At 47.3% G+C, this 17713-nt stretch overlaps 2 protein-coding genes across 7 annotated transcripts in view; one reads left to right on the top strand and one right to left on the bottom strand.

Moving 5' to 3' along the window:
• Positions 1-17713, bottom strand: part of ITGAE (integrin subunit alpha E) — a 56948-nt gene that overhangs the window by 790 nt on the left and 38445 nt on the right. For 3 of the 6 annotated variants that reach the window (XM_045526066.1, XM_045526068.1, XM_045526071.1), the window contains 11 exons: positions 16872-16945; positions 13108-13240; positions 11569-11667; positions 10881-10960; positions 10128-10205; positions 9532-9595; positions 9345-9452; positions 5895-5951; positions 5510-5605; positions 3872-3967; positions 551-661 (listed from right to left, as the gene is read on the bottom strand). In XM_045526066.1, coding sequence (XP_045382022.1) covers positions 551-661; positions 3872-3967; positions 5510-5605; positions 5895-5951; positions 9345-9452; positions 9532-9595; positions 10128-10205; positions 10881-10960; positions 11569-11667; positions 13108-13240; positions 16872-16945 — 996 coding nt within the window. Of the gene's footprint in view, positions 1-550; positions 662-3871; positions 3968-5509; positions 5606-5894; positions 5952-9344; positions 9453-9531; positions 9596-10127; positions 10206-10880; positions 10961-11568; positions 11668-13107; positions 13241-16871; positions 16946-17713 lie in introns of those variants that run through there. The other 3 variants (XM_045526067.1, XM_045526069.1, XM_045526070.1) reach the window with 3 other exon arrangements.
• HASPIN (histone H3 associated protein kinase) lies at positions 6153-9217 on the top strand. The gene has a single exon (XM_045526072.1). It carries the CDS (start codon positions 6153-6155, stop codon positions 8499-8501), a length of 2349 nt encoding a protein of 782 aa, XP_045382028.1. The 3' UTR covers positions 8502-9217.

The following is a 17713-nucleotide window of genomic DNA, read 5'->3' as shown; positions in this document are numbered from 1 at the left end:
CCTTAAGGGAGCTCACAGGAAAAGCACATGGCTCAGTGCAGGGGACTCAGGAATCTCTGCGCTGAGTTTTCAGGGAAGAGTGCACACCAGGTGAAAAAGCAGGGAAGGGCTTTTCTGGCAAGGAGAGCAGACTGTGCACAAGTAGAGATCCATGAACCTATTTAGGGAACAGTTCAACTTGTTTGGAAGAAAAAAGTAAGACTTAAGGGAGGAAAGGGGTAAAGGCCAGAGAACAGAGGGTCTTGAATAGCAGTAAAAGAGTCTGAACATTAAGACAGGGGAAGGCAAGGAAAGGATTTAAATTGGGGAATGATAATCAGATCTGTTTTAGGAAGATCTCTCTGTACTCTATAATTCAATTTGATTTTTTTTTCCAGACAGAAACTGTCTTATTCATTTGCCTAAACACAGAATGTGTGGCTGAAGGAAGATGGAAAAGTGGCCACAAGGCCAGAGTAGCTGCTCTGTTAGGGGACGGCTGTCCTAGGGAGTCTGTGCCCAAACTAGAGCCCAGTCCCCTCCCGCCATTATGAACGTGACTAGAACTGACCTTAAACAGGATGACTATAATCACAATCAAAACCAGAAGGCCACCAACACTGCTTCCAATGATGACAGGCAAAGAATGGTACTCTTCATTTGTCATGAAGACGACAGTGATCTGGACAAGAGAGGGATCATCCAATAAATCAGGGAAGGCAAATGAAGAAAAAATTCTACATGTTATTTTAAGGAGCAAAATATGAGGACTTGGCAACATCCTGTGTATTGATCAAGACTGATGACAGTAAAAAGTTAAACACTCCCTGATGCAGCATTTTAAATGATCTAAAATTACCTCATGACCAAAATACTTTATAAGAAACTATTTTGGTCTCTTATCTAGAAGAGCTAGGTCTGTTAGGAGGATCATGACCTTCTGTTAAAGATACTCTGACAGCTTGGCTGAGGGTCCCAAGGGATTAGGCCTGGAGTGGGGGAGTTTAAAGAACACTGGACTGAGAAACAGCAAATCAAGATCCTACAGGCAGCCAAGCGACTATATGTCCTTGAGCCCCATGGTCATTCTGTTCAAAGTGATGACTTATTTTAAGTGATCTCCAAGTCCTTTCCAACTCTGTTCTGACAGCTCTTTTTGATCTGGCACAGATCCCTAGTCTTTGGTAATACATTTTCCCCTACACAAAATATCTGACAAAGGCACTGGTCTGGTCTCTAACAGACTAAACTGTATGTTACCTCAGGGACATGACAATAAATGCAAAATTGTACCCATGTGTCACACTTGTAGAGTTCTTCCATTACAAGTCATCCCCAAATTTCGTTTTCCAAACTTCAATTTGGCTCTCTCAATTTCAGGAGTCTAAATCTCTCCTCTTACTGACAGGCTTCAGCTGCAAAGTCCAGGGGATGTGCTTCCCAACTAAGACCCGGGTACCACCCTCCCAGGAAATGAAAAGAAGTTCCAAGGTGACAGTAGTGTAACAGGCCAGATTTGAGCAGAAGAAATGCACCTATTTCTCAAAGCCTTTTCCCTTTTTCCTCTTCGAAACCCACAGGTTCCCAAAAGTGCCCCAAAGCTGCCCTGGTAGAGGTGAAGGGAGAAGTAGGACACAGCACACTACTGCTTGTAGCAAACATCGATGGTGGCCTTCCCAGTAGCCGTTCTCAGCTTTAAGATTTTGTTCAGGAATCATGATCGGTCTAAGCTAATCATGACAAAGCTGTTCTCCTTTGCCAGTGACCTACATGAGATCCTGTTCTCACTAAGATGTAAGCAGCTGTCTCCTGGGAGCTTTTAGGAAAATTTTCCTCCCTAAAAAGGGAAGGCACATGAAGAAAAGTCCTTTTGCTACTGACCTCCTGCTTCCTATTGTGTATTCTGCCAAACAAAAATACAGCACTGGGAGATGCGGCAACTTTGTGCTGGCCATGAGGGAGGAAGGTATCTCCATCACCCAGGCGGCAGGTACAAGGACCAACGGAGCCAGGCCATTGACCCTGGGCCTGCCTCCCTCACTAGATAAACAGCATATGCCCTTCTGGCACCTTAGCCAGATTTTCACTTTCTTGCGGCTGAAATGCATTTGGATACACAGCTATTTATACTCATAGATTCAATGTAAGTCAGGTGCTTATTGACAGGAACTACTTAATACTTTGCTTAAGACACAGGATTTAGGCTAGGCACAGTGGCTCATGCCTATAATCCTAGCACTCTGGGAGGCCAAGGCAGGAGGATCGCTCGAGGTCAGGAGTTTAAGACCAGCCTGAGCAAGACGGAGACCCCGTCTCTACTAAAAAATAGAAAGAAATGATCTGGACAGCTAAAAATATATAGAAAAAATCAGCCGGGCATGGTGGTGTGTGCCTGTAGTCCCAGCTACTCGGGAGGCTGAGGCAGGATGATTGCTTGAACCCAGGAGTTTGAAGTTGCTGTGAGCGAGGCTGACACCACGGCACTCTAGCCTGGGCAACAGAGTGAGACTCTGTCTCAAACAAAATAAAATAAAAATAAAAATAATAAAGATACTGGATTTAAAGAAAGGCATTTTGGGGAATCTATGCTATAAATATAAAAGGATCTGCAAATAAAGGAAGGAAATATACAAATAAATTTAAAATGTGCATATAAGAAACTGAACAGTAACTCCCCTTGGGAAGAGAGAGTCAGGGGTGTGTGAAGGAATCATTATTTTTCATTTGGTGTCTTTCTGTACAGCTTGGATTTTCTTGTTATTACTTTTATTGTTTTTAAATCTGGGCAATATGATAATGAGCACTTTTAGGTCTTCTATATTGTCTTCTGCTATCAGAAATACAGTACTTAAAAATAAATGTTATTTTGACATATCTAGAGAATTGCTCCTTTCAAGTGTTTAACAGAGAAACACCTTTGTAATCTAACCTTCAGAATGTTATGACAACATGTTTCGTTCTATAGAAGGCATGCTTTCTCAAAGATGCATCAGAAACTGTTAAAGAAAAAGGGAGAGAAATACTCCTTTCTCCTCCTCCAGGGAGGAAAACAGAAGATCTAATCTTTAGCAATCCAGACTCACTCTCCTGACATTCCTCCTAGTGAAGTATCATGCCTAACTACAGAGCTCACAGATAAGCAGGGCATGATGGCACATGCTTGTAGTCCCAGCTACTCAGGAAGATGGGGTGGGAGAATGGCTTGAGCCCAGGAGTTTGAGGCTGTAGTAAGCTATGGTGGCACCACTTCATTCCAGCCTGGATGACAGAGTGAGATCCCATCTCTTTATAAAACAAAAAGAGCTCACAAATAAATCATCTCTAAAACCATGCCCAAGCAAGTGTCAACAAAAATGAAAACACAGAGCAACACACACAGGAGCATTTAGCCTATAAATCACCGATGTCAGTTTGACTTCTAGTCAGACCTGTGCAAAATTTCCAAGAGTTCCAGTACTTAGTCTAAGTCTTATAAAAGAATTATGCATTCCTGAGTACTGCAACTGTTTAATACTGTAACTAAACACTGATACTGCACACTAGGAAGAGAGATAATGTGTACAAAAAGTCATTTCTCACTTAGGAAATTTTTTTAACAAACCAATACATTTTCAAACCAAAGTATATACTGCAGTTGATTCCAGCCTAGTTACTTCAACTCAGACCTCGTCAGCTTAGGCCTCTTATTCAATTACCTTATTTCACAGGCAAAAAACTGAGGCAGAAGCTGACCCCCTGGAGGCCACAAAGGTAGTCAGTGGCAGAGCCAAGATCAGAATTGATAAGATAGAAAACAGGAAGAGAGCAACAGCAGAGTGCCCGCGCAGGGACTCAAAGGCTAGGCAGTTTTCTCAGGACACTACTCACAAACCAGAAAACAGCCAGGGCTCACCTCAGTTCTGTGGCTCTCTGCACTCAGCCCCTCGTATAGAGATCTGTTGAAAGATATTTCACCAAGGATCTGCAGTTCAGTTATATGCCTTGGTAACTATAAGGTGGGAGAAAGAAAGAGGGAAACAAAACATATTTTAGACACAGACTCACTGGTTTTGGACTCAGCACCTTTCCCTTTAAAGGTATGCCTTCTCTAGTAGTCTTTAGCCTCCTAATGGCCCCAACATCCACAAAGTAGTTACCCAAACAAGAAATGTGCAGTTTTTCCTCAGCTTCTTTTCCTTTATCCTCTACCTCGTGCCACAACCCCCACCCAAAGTCAGTTCTGCACAATTCCTTTTTTTTCTTAATTCTCTCTTGCACCTGTCCCTTTTATCTCCACCCCCATTGCTACTTTTTTACTTGGGACTGGCATGTCTCTCACCTGGATCATTGCAAGATATTAAACTTGATCACTAGTTCCCATGTTAGAGTAAGTGATCAGGGAAGGTCTCTCTAAAAACGTAACATATGAGCTAAATTTAAGAAGAAACCACCCAGTGAAGATCTGGGGGAAGAGCAGCGTCACACACAGGAACAGAAAGTACAAAAGTCCTGTGGCCAGAATAATATCAGCAAGCCAGAACAGAAAGGGCAAAATAAACTAACTAGAAGAAGGGGGCAGTGGGAAGAGAAAGGTGAGAACTAGGAGATAAGTCAGAGAATTAAGCAGAGACCAGATCAGGTAGTGCCTTGCAGGCCATGAAAAAAGTATGCATTATAGTCTAAGTGTGTTTTAGTTTTTTGTTTTTTGGTTTTTTTTGAGACAGAGTCTCACTCTGTTGCCCGGGCTAGAGTGCTGTGGCGTCAGCCTAGCTCACAGCAACCTCAAACTCCTGGGCTCAAGCGATCCTCCTGCCTCAGCCTCCCAAGTAGCTGGGACTACAGGCATGTGCCACCATGGCCAGCTAATTTTTTTTCTATATTTTTAGTTGTCCAGTTAATTTCTTTCTATTTTTTAGTAAAGATGGGGTCTCACTCTTGCTCAGGCTGGTCTCGAACGAACTCCTGACCTCGAGCGATCCTCCCAACTCAGCCTCCCAGAGTGCTAGGATTACAGGCATGAGACCCCACGCCCGACCCTAAGTGTGTTTTAAAGCCACTTCTTTTCTTTTTTTAAGCAGAGAAGTGGCACAATCTAATGCTTGCTTTTAGAAGATGGATAGCTGTTAATGGAAAGAATTATGGGTAGAGGGTGTAGGAAAAGCAGAGGCTAGAAGAGCAAGTCCAAGTTTACTGCAAGAGCCCCAGCAAGAGACAGTGGCCTGAATTACAACAGTAGCACTGGAAATGGAGAGAAGGGAATGGATCTAGGATATGTTTTGGCAGTAGGATGGCAGGGCTTGCTGCTGGAATAGAAATGGGGATGCAGGAAAGGGAAGAGTCACAGGTAACTCCCAGAATTCCTGGTACTGTAACTGGAGTAAATCACCCTACTGAGGGCAGCCTGAGTAACTATTTGGAACAGGATGGGGCAGAAGGTGCACCAAAAGACCTACTTTGGACGTGTTCTATTTTAGATGCTGCTGTCCTTTCTAGGGGAGATGCCATGAACAGCTGGATAATCAACTCTAGAACATTTCACCGTCTTAAGTACCTGCTTAGCGTGACCCACGGAGATCTCTGCAGCCACAGTTATATTTTCTGTGTCTGAAGTGATGGCACAGTTCACTGAATGCCATTCTTCCACATGCTGGAAAAGGAAAATCTAGTAAGCACAATTCGTATGGAAAGGCTGAAATTTTTAACACTTGGGACACACAGCACCTAAGGCCCCACAATAAAAGGTGTGAGCAGTTTTAGCCCTCACCTTGACCCAGGCAAAGCTCCAACCCTGGCAAATGTGACCAGCGAAGGAGGAGGGCCGCGGGGCCGCCCTGCACTGGCCCGCAGGGGACCCTACACAGTAGCATCCTGGCCTCCCCTGTCACCTGCTTCGGGACCTCCGCCCTCCCTCTGCCTCTCGGGACAGCTGCGCTTACCTGAACCGGACTGTTCCCACAAGTGAGCTTCTGACTCGGGGTGCACACAGTGGCGGCCTGAAACGAGAGCCAGTCCCGCGACGAACTTGAGCAAACCAAATCCACATAGTTTTCCGCCCTCCCGGCTCCCGCGAGCCCCCCGCGGCGAGACGCGCATGCGCGCGGACGGGCGCTAGGACCCAGTGAGCAGGCGGACGTGGACGCGTTGTGGGGAAGTCTCGCGGTGCTTGGATTTGAACCGCTTGGCGGGTGGCAGCCATGGCGGCTTCGCTCCCGCGACCCGAGAGCCGGCTTTTCCGAACGTATGGGCCTGCGGGCGGCGGGAAGCCGCGGGGGCGACCGGCCTGCGCAACCGCCCAGTGGTTCCCGCCGCAGGACCAGAAGCGTTTCTTCAGCAGCAGCGGCAGCAGCGAGACCAGCAGCGGCGGCCTTTCGCAGTGTGTCGCTTCCGATGATCCTGACGACCCGGACTTCTCTGGCAGCCCCGGCGGTCGACGGCTGAAGCGCCGTGGCGGCCGAGTCCCCGAGGACAGCCCGAACCAGTCCGTGACCCCAAAACGCCTGAGGCTGCGACCTCGGCCCCCGCAGAAGTGCAGCACCCCCTGCGGCCCGCTCCGACCGCCGCCCTTCCCCAGCCGCAGCCCGGGCCCCCTGAGCCCGGACACCAGCGGGTGCAGCCGGCCCACGAAGGGCGACGAGCTGGGCACCAGCGCCTCCTTGTTCAGCTCCCCGGCCTCGCCCGGCCCCGAGTCCCCAGCACCAAGGGGCAGTATCATCTCCACTTGCCCCTCCGCCTCTCTGGATGCAGCCCCTGCAGTCCCGAACGGCTTCCACTTCTCGGAAGCTTCCCCGGACCAAGCATCTCTCCCCTGCTCCCAGAGGGCAGCAACAGAAGGAGGCAGGTTCACCAGGATGGTCCGCCAAGCCCGTGCCAGCCTCAGGTCAGCTCTCTTTGGTTTGAGCCTTATGGATTCGGGGAACTCTGAGGATGCTGAGTTTGGGGCAGATGGGAAGAATATGAAGGAGTCCTGCTGTGAAAGGGAACTAGTGGGAAACAGACTGGAGTGCCCAGGTCCATCGAGCACAGGTCAGAAGAGGGCCACAGACCAGGACTCTTGTCAAGAGACTAGGCCTCAAGGGACTGTCCAGATAGAACATAAGGAGGCCACTGGATGTACTGTACCTGGGGGAATCTACAGGCCTGAGAGAACCGGGCGACAACGGAAAAGGAAACATCAGGAGGCAGTGGAAAACTCCCTCCTCCACTACCACCAGTTTAAAAAGGGCCAAAAGATGGGAAAAGATTCATTCCTCACCCAGGACGTGACTCATGTACAGAATGCCTGCTCTTGGACCAAAACCAGGGCCTCATTCAGTTTTCATAAGAAGAAAATTGTGACTGATGTGTCAGAGGTATGCAGCAGCTATACCATTGCCAGTTCTCTCTCTGGGTCCCTCCTATCAGAATATTCAAACCCTCCTGTCATGAACAGAACAAATAGTGCTCTGTCCTCTAGGCACTCCTCTTCTATGTACTTGCTAAGCCCCTTAAAGACTCTGCATATTCCAAACAAAAAAGTATCTGATGCTGAAAAGGTTTATGGGGAATGCAATCAGGAAGGACCCATCCCCTTTAGCCATTTTTTTTCCACAGAAAAACTGGAACACTGTGAGAAGATTGGGGAAGGTGTGTTTGGTGAAGTGTTTAAAACAATTACTGATCACACACCTGTAGCCCTAAAAATCATTGCTATTGAAGGACCAGATTTAGTCAATGGATCCCAGCAGAAAACCTTTGAGGAAATCCTGCCAGAGATCATCATCTCCAAAGAGTTGAGTCTCTTGTCTGATGAGGTATGCAACCGCACAGAAGGCTTTATTGGGCTGAACTCAGTGCACTGTGTTCAAGGGTCTTACCCTCCATTGCTCCTCAAAGCCTGGGATCAGTATAACTCAACCAGAGGGTCTGCAAATGACCGGCCTAACATTTTTAAGGAAGACCAGCTCTTCATTGTGTTGGAATTTGAGTTTGGAGGGATTGATTTAGAGCAAATGAAAAGGAAGTTGTCTTCCATGGCTACTGCAAAGAGCATTCTACACCAGATCACAGCATCCCTCGCAGTGGCAGAGGCATCACTGCACTTTGAGCACCGAGACTTACACTGGGGCAATGTGCTCTTAAAAAAAACCAGCCTCAAAGAGGTCCACTACATCCTCAATGGGAAGACAAACACCATCCCCACCTGTGGGCTGCAAGTCAACATCATTGACTACACGCTGTCACGCTTAGAACGGGATGGGATTGTGGTTTTCTGTGACATCTCCATGGATGAAGACCTATTTACAGGTGAGGGTGACTACCAGTTTGAGATCTACAGGCTCATGCGTAAGGAGAATAACAACTGCTGGGGGGAATATCACCCTTATAATAATGTGCTCTGGCTACATTACCTCACAGATAAGATTCTGAAACAAATGACCTTCAAGACCAAATGTAACACCCATGCCATGAAGCAAACAAAGAAAAAGATCCAGTATTTCCATAAGACAATGCTGAACTTCAGCTCTGCCACTGACCTGCTCTGCCAACACAGTCTATTTCAGTGAGCCAATTGTGTCTTTCTGCCTCACCATAAGAGGACACTGGTCTTAAAGCCTCCGGTACTGTTTCAACATCTATCCACAAGGCAGGGTGGAATTCCCATTCTCACATGTTTCCAATCAGTTTTGCAAACAATTTTATTTCCAAATGGAAACAAATGTTTGTTGAAATATTTAAACTTGCTGTCACAAATGTTTTTAAAAAGTAAACTACATGTGAGAACAAGTGTTTATAACTTATAAGCCTTTCTAATTGTCAGCAGAGACCATTCTGTAAATTCCTTTCCAGATTTTCATTTTTGAAGCACTTTATGTAGTGGGGAGGGTGGAAATCAAGAAAGCTCAGGCCTCAGCTATCATACCAATCAGAGTGTGTTGCTTTAGGTATCAAGGCTGGCTTTGGGAACCAGACTACAGATGAGTCAACTGAAAGCAAAGGGGGTGGAGCAAAGCAGAGACCAAAAAAGACAGGCTAGAGGGAGAGGAAAGGAAGATAGTAGACAATTTATAGGGGAAGTGTGAGAAATGTCACATGTTTATCAAGCTCACCAATCATGTAGAGATGCAGAATTTATTGATTTTTCAAAGGGAAAACAAATGTCTCCATGGCTACTAAAAAGGTTGGAATGTTTGCTTATTTTTCATGAAGGGGAGGAAAACTGAAATGTTGTTTTAAGACCTGAGCAGTTGATATTTCTTGTGAACATGACTTTGGTAATTTACACCTAATGTTTTCCTGTGGTTAATTTGTCTTTACTCCCTTTCTAGTACTCTAGTTTTTATACCTTTGAGAATCCATAGTCATTCTGGAAAGAGACGTGATCGTGATAAAGAGTAGCCTTAAAGTACCTGAGTCTTCCTGAGGTTCTTCACTCTTACAATCTGGAGACCTAGTACTTTGATTGGAACACAAATTTGCAACTGGAATTCAGCTCCAAAGAGATTTTCCCCATGTATCTGCGAATTAGAGAGGAGGAAGTCAGGTTGGTGATGCTTTGCACCTGTAGCTTTGCAGGGGTAATCACTGAGCACTTACAGTGAGCGGGAATTCTCTGTGCTCAGAAAGCCCCCGGGTTGTGTTCATGTACATTATTGATGGTCTGCAATTGAGGGGACATGTGTTAGGCCTCAAGGTCTCCTCATTTTGAATAAACTTGAATGCTACCAATTGGATACACTAGGACAGAGGGCACCAGATCCCTCAGGGAAATCAAAGCTGAATGTCAAAATGTAAAGTGGTTGTAGGGAAGTTGGGATGAGGTGGAATATTTGAGTTCTGTATAGTAGGGCTGGTTCATTTTCTAATCACCTCATCTCAGAATGGCCTTACTGTTCTCCCTCCTTCCCGGTCCCCCCGCCCCTCTCTTCTTCCCTCCACAGCAACATGTAAGTTCCCTTTTGTAGCAAGACTAGTTGGTACTGCTCCTTTGATGACCACTGTGGGATTCCTAGGACCCAACTGTTAGTGCCCTAGAGATCAATTTCAGAGCCTGGGTTCTAAACAGCCTCCTCTCAGAGAAAAACCATGCCCACATCCCTCCCGACCACCAGTTCCATCCACAGGAGAGAATTCCTAAATCTGTCGCCCAGGCACGGCAGTCACACTGGCCTTGGCCCCTAGGGAGTACTTACTTGGAAAGAACTGCGATGAAGGCATGCCTGAATTGAAGGCTGTGGGTCTCCCTGGCCAGAGACCTTCTTTCATTGGAACTAGGAATGAGAACAGTTCACAGCACACCTGCTTTGTATATAACAGGTGTTGCTTTCCCTTGGTTTCCCAGGGTCATGGGGGCTGAGGGAGTCAGATAAGAAAAGGCTCTCCAAGATAAGCAATTAGAGTACAGAAGAATCACTAGAAGTCCATACTCAGAAAAATACTGATTTTAAAAGGGTTTCTCAACCTCCACACTAGCGACATTTTGAGCCAGTTAATTCTTGGGTTGTGGGGCCTGTCCTGTACTGTTCTATGTGCTGTCTAGCAGTATCCCTGGCTTCTACCCACTAGATGGCCAGTAGCACTCCCCCCAAGTCATGGCAATCAAAATTTTCTACAGAATCAGCCCCATTTGAGAACCTCTTCCCAATACTATTCCTCACCTTACCCCTAAACATAGAGGTTTTGCAGATGACAGAGCTATTCGAAAGTTAAATGAACCAGAACTAGAACTCCAATCCAAGGCTCACGCTACCAGACTATACCATAGTTTTGCTTTATGCGTGAATAGAAGAACTAAATATCTGCTAACAAGAAGAGAAAGCTGAGTCACTGCCTGCTGTGGGCTCACTGAGGTTTCCCCTCTTCCTGGGCAGAAATGGGGCCGTAGCTCTCAGCATGCATGTGGGAGGGAGATGTCTTCCAGGGCCACAGACACAGGCACTACTTACTTGGTAATAGTCACAGTGACGTCTGCTGTCCTGTTTGGAAAGGCGTTCTCCTCTAGCTGCCAAACTACTAAAACATTTGCCTGTTTTAAAGGGGAGAAAATTGTCACTTGATTCCTCTCTATACCACCCACCATTCAAACTGCTCAATACTAGCAAAACACCCAGGAAACAATTCCTATTCCTCGCATTTTCATAGCACAGCATGACGTCCACATCCATTATTTCATTTGAACCTCACAATTCAAATATGGAGTAAGCAGGGCAGACTGCTTTGTTCCCCCTTCACAGTTGAGGAAACCACTTCAGAGATTTCCCACAGCAGCACAAAGGTCACTGGTGGCAGCACAGGGACTCATCTCCGGGCTGGCAACTTTTGGTCTGATGGGCCTTCCATACCACCCACAACTTCACTCTACCGTGCTGAGTGCGCCCACAGTTTAGCTGCAGCTGTGTACCAGAAAGCCGTCTCCCAGCCCCACCACTCCCTACTTGCAGAGCAAACCTAGCAGTTCTAAGCACCACTAAGGACTGACAACAGGAAAGGGAAGTGTAGAAACCACAACTGAGAGATTCAAATGAGACTGAGTTCTACAAGGAAAAAAAAAAAAGACAAAAAACCAGAGACTGGGATGTAGAAGGCCCCACCTTCAGGGGAGTGAGAAGAGCCAACCAATCAAAACAGACTCACAGAGGACCGCCTGAGTATGGGGTGACCAATCTTGCAGTTCATGACCAGCGTAGAAGCAACTGGCTTAGGGTCATCACACTGAATGTTTGGAGAGGGAGGCTGTGAACACAGAAGAAGACACCCTTTTTAAAGAGCAAAAAAAGGAGCAGTTTCTTCACACCAATTCAGCAAACATTCACTGATTTTCCTACATGCCAGACACCCTGCCAGAAGCTGGGAACACAAATAAGTCAGACTTGGTCCCTCTCTTCCTCACCAGCTGGGCAGGAGGGCTTAGTGGTAGGTCCTTGAGGGAGTTAGACACAAGGCCTGAGGGGTGCTTCTGCAAGACAGGTACCAGAGCAGCAGTGGAGAAAGAAACAAATCCCAGCTAGGAGAACCTGTAAAGTCTTCCCAGGGAAGGAGACATTTGAACTGGGCCTTGGACCTACGCAAACTGAACACACTGAGACGGGCTGGAAGGCCAGCAGGTGCCAAGCACTGCCACACAGTCTTTCTCAACCAGGGCTCCTCATCTGGACCACTAAGTACAGACAATGATTGGATTGACTGTTAATTCTACCAAGGATGGTATATCACTAGTTCCCTTCTAGATTCATAGAATTTCGTTCGTGTAATGGATGCCGTCCTCTCCCAAATAGCCTAAGACGGCCAGGGACAAACCTATAGTTTGACAAAGTCAGGTTTATTGACTCATTGCAATGAGGAAAACTGCACTGTGGTGTGTCTCACCAAAGAGAAAAAGAGTTATTAAAGGATTCTGGGGAAGGGTGGAGTTCAGGTGAAATGTAAATCAATGTTTTGATGGCCTGAAAGCAAAGCAAGGCTGTGTGTAAAGGGCTCAATCAACATCGGGGCTGGAATGCAAAGTGGACCCAGGGCTGCTTCCTTAGAAACTATTAATCTAGGGTGGAGAGCTGTGTCCAGAAACACGACCCAAAGCTCTGTACCTCAGATGAAATTGAGACTGCTTCTCTTTGTTAAAGTGACCTGGATTCTCCAGGCAAGAGTGAGATGAGCTCATAATTACTGACATAATTTCAAACAGCAAAGTTTCTGATCATCTATGATTTTAGAGAACAAAATTTCTCTGTGTTGTGTTACTCTACAGCTGCAGGGTGTCCTTGGGAGAAAGACTGTTTTCCTAGCATCTTCGCAGCTGGCTTTGTGCCTGTGATCCCAGCCTGGGGAACGGCAGGGAAGGTTTTTTATTTTCCCTGTCCAAGCTAATTTTTGCTTTCTCAATGCCCTACAGCATTGAGAGCTTATTTATCTCTCAGAACCCTGGTTAAGAGAGGTGGCATGTAGGGATGGGTGACCGTGCAGCGAAATGGCGCCACTGAAAAATTTTAGAGCAGAGAATGGATCCACAGCATACAGCCAGACTGAAGGGGGTGCATCTAGCCACTCACCACTTATTGGATGGACCAGGAGGAGGCTGGAAGCAGGGACACCAGTTAGGAGGTTGCCACAGAAAAGCAGGCATGCAGGGAAGGAAGGGTATGAGTATCCTGTTTGCAAAGCTGCTATCATAGTTACCTTTTGTATCCTCTTAAACTGTAAGTTTCTGGGGTAATTCAAAGCCATGCTTGTCATGTAGGAATCTTCCCCAGAGTTAGTTAGGTTAATGTTCATGGTCAGCTCCTTCGTGAGACCCACCACCAATTCCTGCCTGCACAGTGTATAGACAAAAGTGTTACCAGTTTATTTACTCCGTAAAAACTTCCATGCAATAGAATAGTACATTCTTAACTAACTTCGTAGATAAGTTGCCTAAGGCAGTGGTCCCCAACATTTTTGGCACCAAGGACCGGTTTCATGGAAGACAATTTTTCCACGGACCCAGGGGGCACAGAGGGGAAGATGGTTTCAGGATGATCCAAGTGCATTACATTTATCGTACAGCCAAACCTCTCTGCCAATGATAATCTATATTTGCAGCCACTCCCCAGTGCTAGCATCACCGCCTCAGCTCCACCTCAGATCGTCAGACACTAGATTCTCATAAGGAGCTGCAACCCAGATCCCTCACATGTGCAGTTTACAGTAGTTCGAGCTCCTTTGAGAATCTAATGCTACTGCTGATCTGCCAGGAGGCGGAGCTTATGCAGTGATGCGAGCGATGGGGAGTGGCAGTAAATACAGACTAAACTTCCCTTGCTGGCCTGCCACAGCTTCCACCGCTCACCTCCTGGGCAGCCCAGTTCCTAACAGGTCACGGACCAGTACCAGTCCATGCCCTGGAGGTTGGGGACCACAGGCCTAAGAAATACATTTAGCCTGGACTTTCTTCCCCTTGATATAAGCAAATACCTGTACTGCCACCCCCATCTCAGTTGCTGCATGAGATGATTATAGTGGCTGCCATTCGTTTAGTGTTTGCCATTCGTTTAGTGCATGTGCCAAGGACTGTGCTTCACATGCTCAATTAATCTTCATAGTAACCCTATGAAATAGTCCAGCCACTCTCCATTTTATAGACGAGGAAACAGAAGCCAAGAGAGGCTAATTAAATTGCCTGAGGTCTAGCAGCCTCCAAAGAATTGGGAGCATTGGATCCAAATCCTCTTTCTACCACCATCACTGTGGTCCTAGGCAAAGTACTCCATGACACAAATCCATCCATTCCACAAATATTTATGGGGCCCCTTCTATCAGCTGGCATACTGTTCAGCATTGCAGACCAGTGTGCCCAAGACACACTGTCCTGCCTTCGCAAGAGAACCTCTTTCTTGGCCTCAGCTTTCCCACCCACAAAATCATTTGGATCCTTCCCATATAAAGGCTATTGTTTAAGACATGAGTCCACTCAGCCTGGAGAAGAGAAGACCTGGGTATAGGTGAGAGCTTCCTTCAGACTGCTGAGGTATTATGGGACTCAGACTGCAAAACCACTATCTGTAGTTCCTGTAGTTGAGATCTACAGGAAAACATATTAACACTACAAAGAAAACTCTTTAACCATCTGAAATGTCCACAGCTGGAATGTGCATATCTGGGAACTAATATGACATGTGTTTTGTTGTTATTGTTTTGTTTTTGTCCTTATTGTTTGCTATTGGTATTTATTGTTTTGTTGAGAAGAGGATGTACTGGTTGGAGGCAGAGACAGAGCCTGCTGTGGGCATCCATCTGAGAGATGACACATGCCCGAAATAAGACCCTAGCAATGCAGATGGAAACACATCAGAGATGGTAAGGCAAGCAGAGCGAGAGCAAGAGAGCAAGCAAGAGACATGTGTCAAGGATGAGTTCTGAGCTTCCAGTGTGGATGGCTGAGCGGTGCTGTCCACTGAGGGAGAGAACACAGGAGGAAGACCCAAGGGTGGGAGAAGACGAGTTCAGTCTGGGACATAAGATGTCCCCATGGGATAACAAGGTAGAGGTACTGAAGTATCGTTAGAAATACTGTTCTAGAGCCCAGGAGAGTGATCTGAGTGTCATCAGAATAGTTAACGGGGATTTTTCAACCTGAAGCCCAGGGACAGTTTCAGAGGATCCGGAATGCAAACATTTATGTATGTACATGTGACTTCTAGGGAGAGGAGTCTGTAGTTTTTATGCGATTCTTTAGGGGATCCATGTCCACAAAAAGGTCAAAAACCTCTGAGACAGTTGGATGCCGACAATTGGGCTCAGTAATGGTACTTTTGAAAGAGAAGCGATTGTTTGTAATGTACACTAGGGGGCGATATTGGGCAAGCTGTGTGCGCTGTATCTGTGTTTCGCGAGTAGTTGGCAGGGAGGGCGGTTCTTGGCTGCAGTTCCCTGTTGGAAACAGCTGCACCTGCTGGTTAAGCTGGATTCCAACGCACTTGGAAGTCTTGAATTGGCCCTGCCAATGTCTATGAGAGGGCTCACCGGGACCTGTGTTCTTCCCCATAGATGCCAACTCTGGCCAGCTGGCCATCAGTATCATGATACACACATAGCACTAGTAGCCAGGGGCAGGGATTTTAAGACCATCACATCTAAAACCAAAAATTCATATTCTTGGCAACCCCATCATTCTAGAATTCAGTGTGGCCCAATAGAATTTTGTAGTGATGGAAATAGTCTGATTCTGTGCTGCCCAATACAACCAGCTGTATGTGGGTATTGAGCCTTTAAAATGTGGCTAGTGTGACTGAGGAACTAAATTTTTAATTGGTTTTAATTTTAATTCATTTAAATAGCCAAACGTGACTAGTGGCTAGTGTGCTGGACAATGCAGTTCTAGATGCTGGGGCTGTGACCCCTCTCATTCTCTCACTCCCCAGATTCACTGTCAGGGCTCTAACTTCAAACTGTGACCACTCTCATTGCTATGACCTGGGTCCAAGCCACCATCACCTCTCACTTGAGTCGCTACAGTAGGAGTCATCGCTACCTCCCTGCTCCCACCTCTGCTCCTATGATCGGTTCTCAACACAGCAGCAAGAAGGATCCTGCTAAAATGCAAGTCATGTCGCTCCTCTGGCCTCCCAGCTCACAGTGAAAGCCCATATGAGGGCCTGAGACGCCCTCTTGGATCCTCCCCTCCTCCCGCTCCCACGTCACCCCACCCCCCTCACTCCACTGCGGCCACAGGGGGTCCTTGCCCCGCCCCCCACCTGCCAGCCAGGCTCCCATCCCAGGGCATCTGTGACTGCTCTTCCCTCCGACACCTGTAAAGCTCGTTCCACTACCTCCTTCTGTATGTGCCAAAGCATCACCCTCCCTGACCACCACCCCCCACTCAGCACTCTCTCCCACCTTCCCTGTCTTATTTTTCTTCAAAGTGCATCTCATCAACATAGAATTTACCTATGTATTATCTTCTCACCCTAAATGCACCAGGAGGGCAAAGATTTTTGTCTCTGTTATTCACTGAGATATCTCCAGCACCTACAATGCTTGGCACAGAGTGGATGCTTTAGAAATATTTGGTGAGTTAATTAATTAATTTGGCCAAGAGGTAAGCCAGGAAAGAGGTCACCTCTAGCCGAGGTTGTCCTAGAAACGAAGACCACTAGGTCATGAACACAACACTGTCCGGGACGTCAAGAGACCTGGGTTCAAGTCCACCAAATGGCCGCTGTGACCCTCTGCAGGGCCCTCAGCTCCTGAGCCAGTTTCCTAATCTATAAAATGGGAATGCAAATCTCCGTCTTGTCTCCCCCATGGGGTGGCTGAGGACATGATGAGACGGTAAGTGCAAAGCCCCTTGTCCAGCCATGGGGAGAGGGGAAGGGAGTGTGCCTGGGTCCTGAGGAGGGATTGCCCAGGCGAGCCTTCAGGAGGAAGTCAACGGCCAGACGCAATGACGACTGGACCCAACTCACTGAGAGATGGTAGTGGCCAACTGCAACTCAGCGACACAGAACAGCTTATTCTTGCAGGCCTTCTCGTAGGGCAGCTGTAACCAGACAGAGAGGAGCGGGATCAGCCCAGGGACCCGCCTCCCCCAGCAGCCCCACCATGACCCTCCACCTAGGACCCCGAGGCCTGTCCCTCCTGCCCACTCCGGGAAGAGCAGTTACAGGGAGGTGAAGGCGGACGGGCTGGGACCCTGCCCACACAGCCAAGAGGGCTGTGGCTGGGATATTCCTGGATCTGTACCACAAGGGCACGCTGAACCAGGCCTCTGGCCAAGGCCAAAAATGGGGTGACCTCTGTGGAATGGTGGGTGTGCCTGCCACATTCACACCATGTGAATGAAAAAGCAACCACTTGGAGCATTTGAGGAGGAAAACCTGTGAGAAGACACGCTTCCTTAGTCCTCTGAAGCCCAGGCAGCAACGGCAGCGGCAGGATGGGGCTACCTAACCACATGCCATCCGTGGAGGTCCTCTTCCCCGTGGCAGTCTTCTCTGTAAATTAACTGTCTCACAGTCTTGCCTACGCATAACAAACCCATCCAGAAGGCCATATTTGGTTCAAGGCCCCATCAAGTTTAAAAAGCCCCAGTTTGAGTTGAAAAATGAAATTTTCTAAAGCAGCTGGGTCTATTTTTTATTCTGAAGGAAATACGGCCAACTCCCTGACTGGGAAGTCTCTGCATTTATCTCCCCAGCAGCCAATGATCACCTCCGGGCCTCCTGCAGGTCTGTTATCACAGCCCAGGGCTGGGATGGGAGCCCAGAGCTTGAAAGGAGACTTTCTGCTTCCTGGAGAAAGGAGATGC

Source organism: Lemur catta, chromosome 15 (genome assembly GCF_020740605.2).
Source record: "Lemur catta isolate mLemCat1 chromosome 15, mLemCat1.pri, whole genome shotgun sequence".
Classification (NCBI taxonomy): domain Eukaryota; kingdom Metazoa; phylum Chordata; class Mammalia; order Primates; family Lemuridae; genus Lemur; species Lemur catta.
This window is presented reverse-complemented; position numbering and strand designations above follow the sequence as displayed.

Coding starts and splice junctions, on each gene's coding strand:
- HASPIN (XM_045526072.1), top strand. CDS start 6,153: ATGGCGGCTTCGCTCCCGCGACCCGAGAGCCGGCTTTTCCGAACGTAT.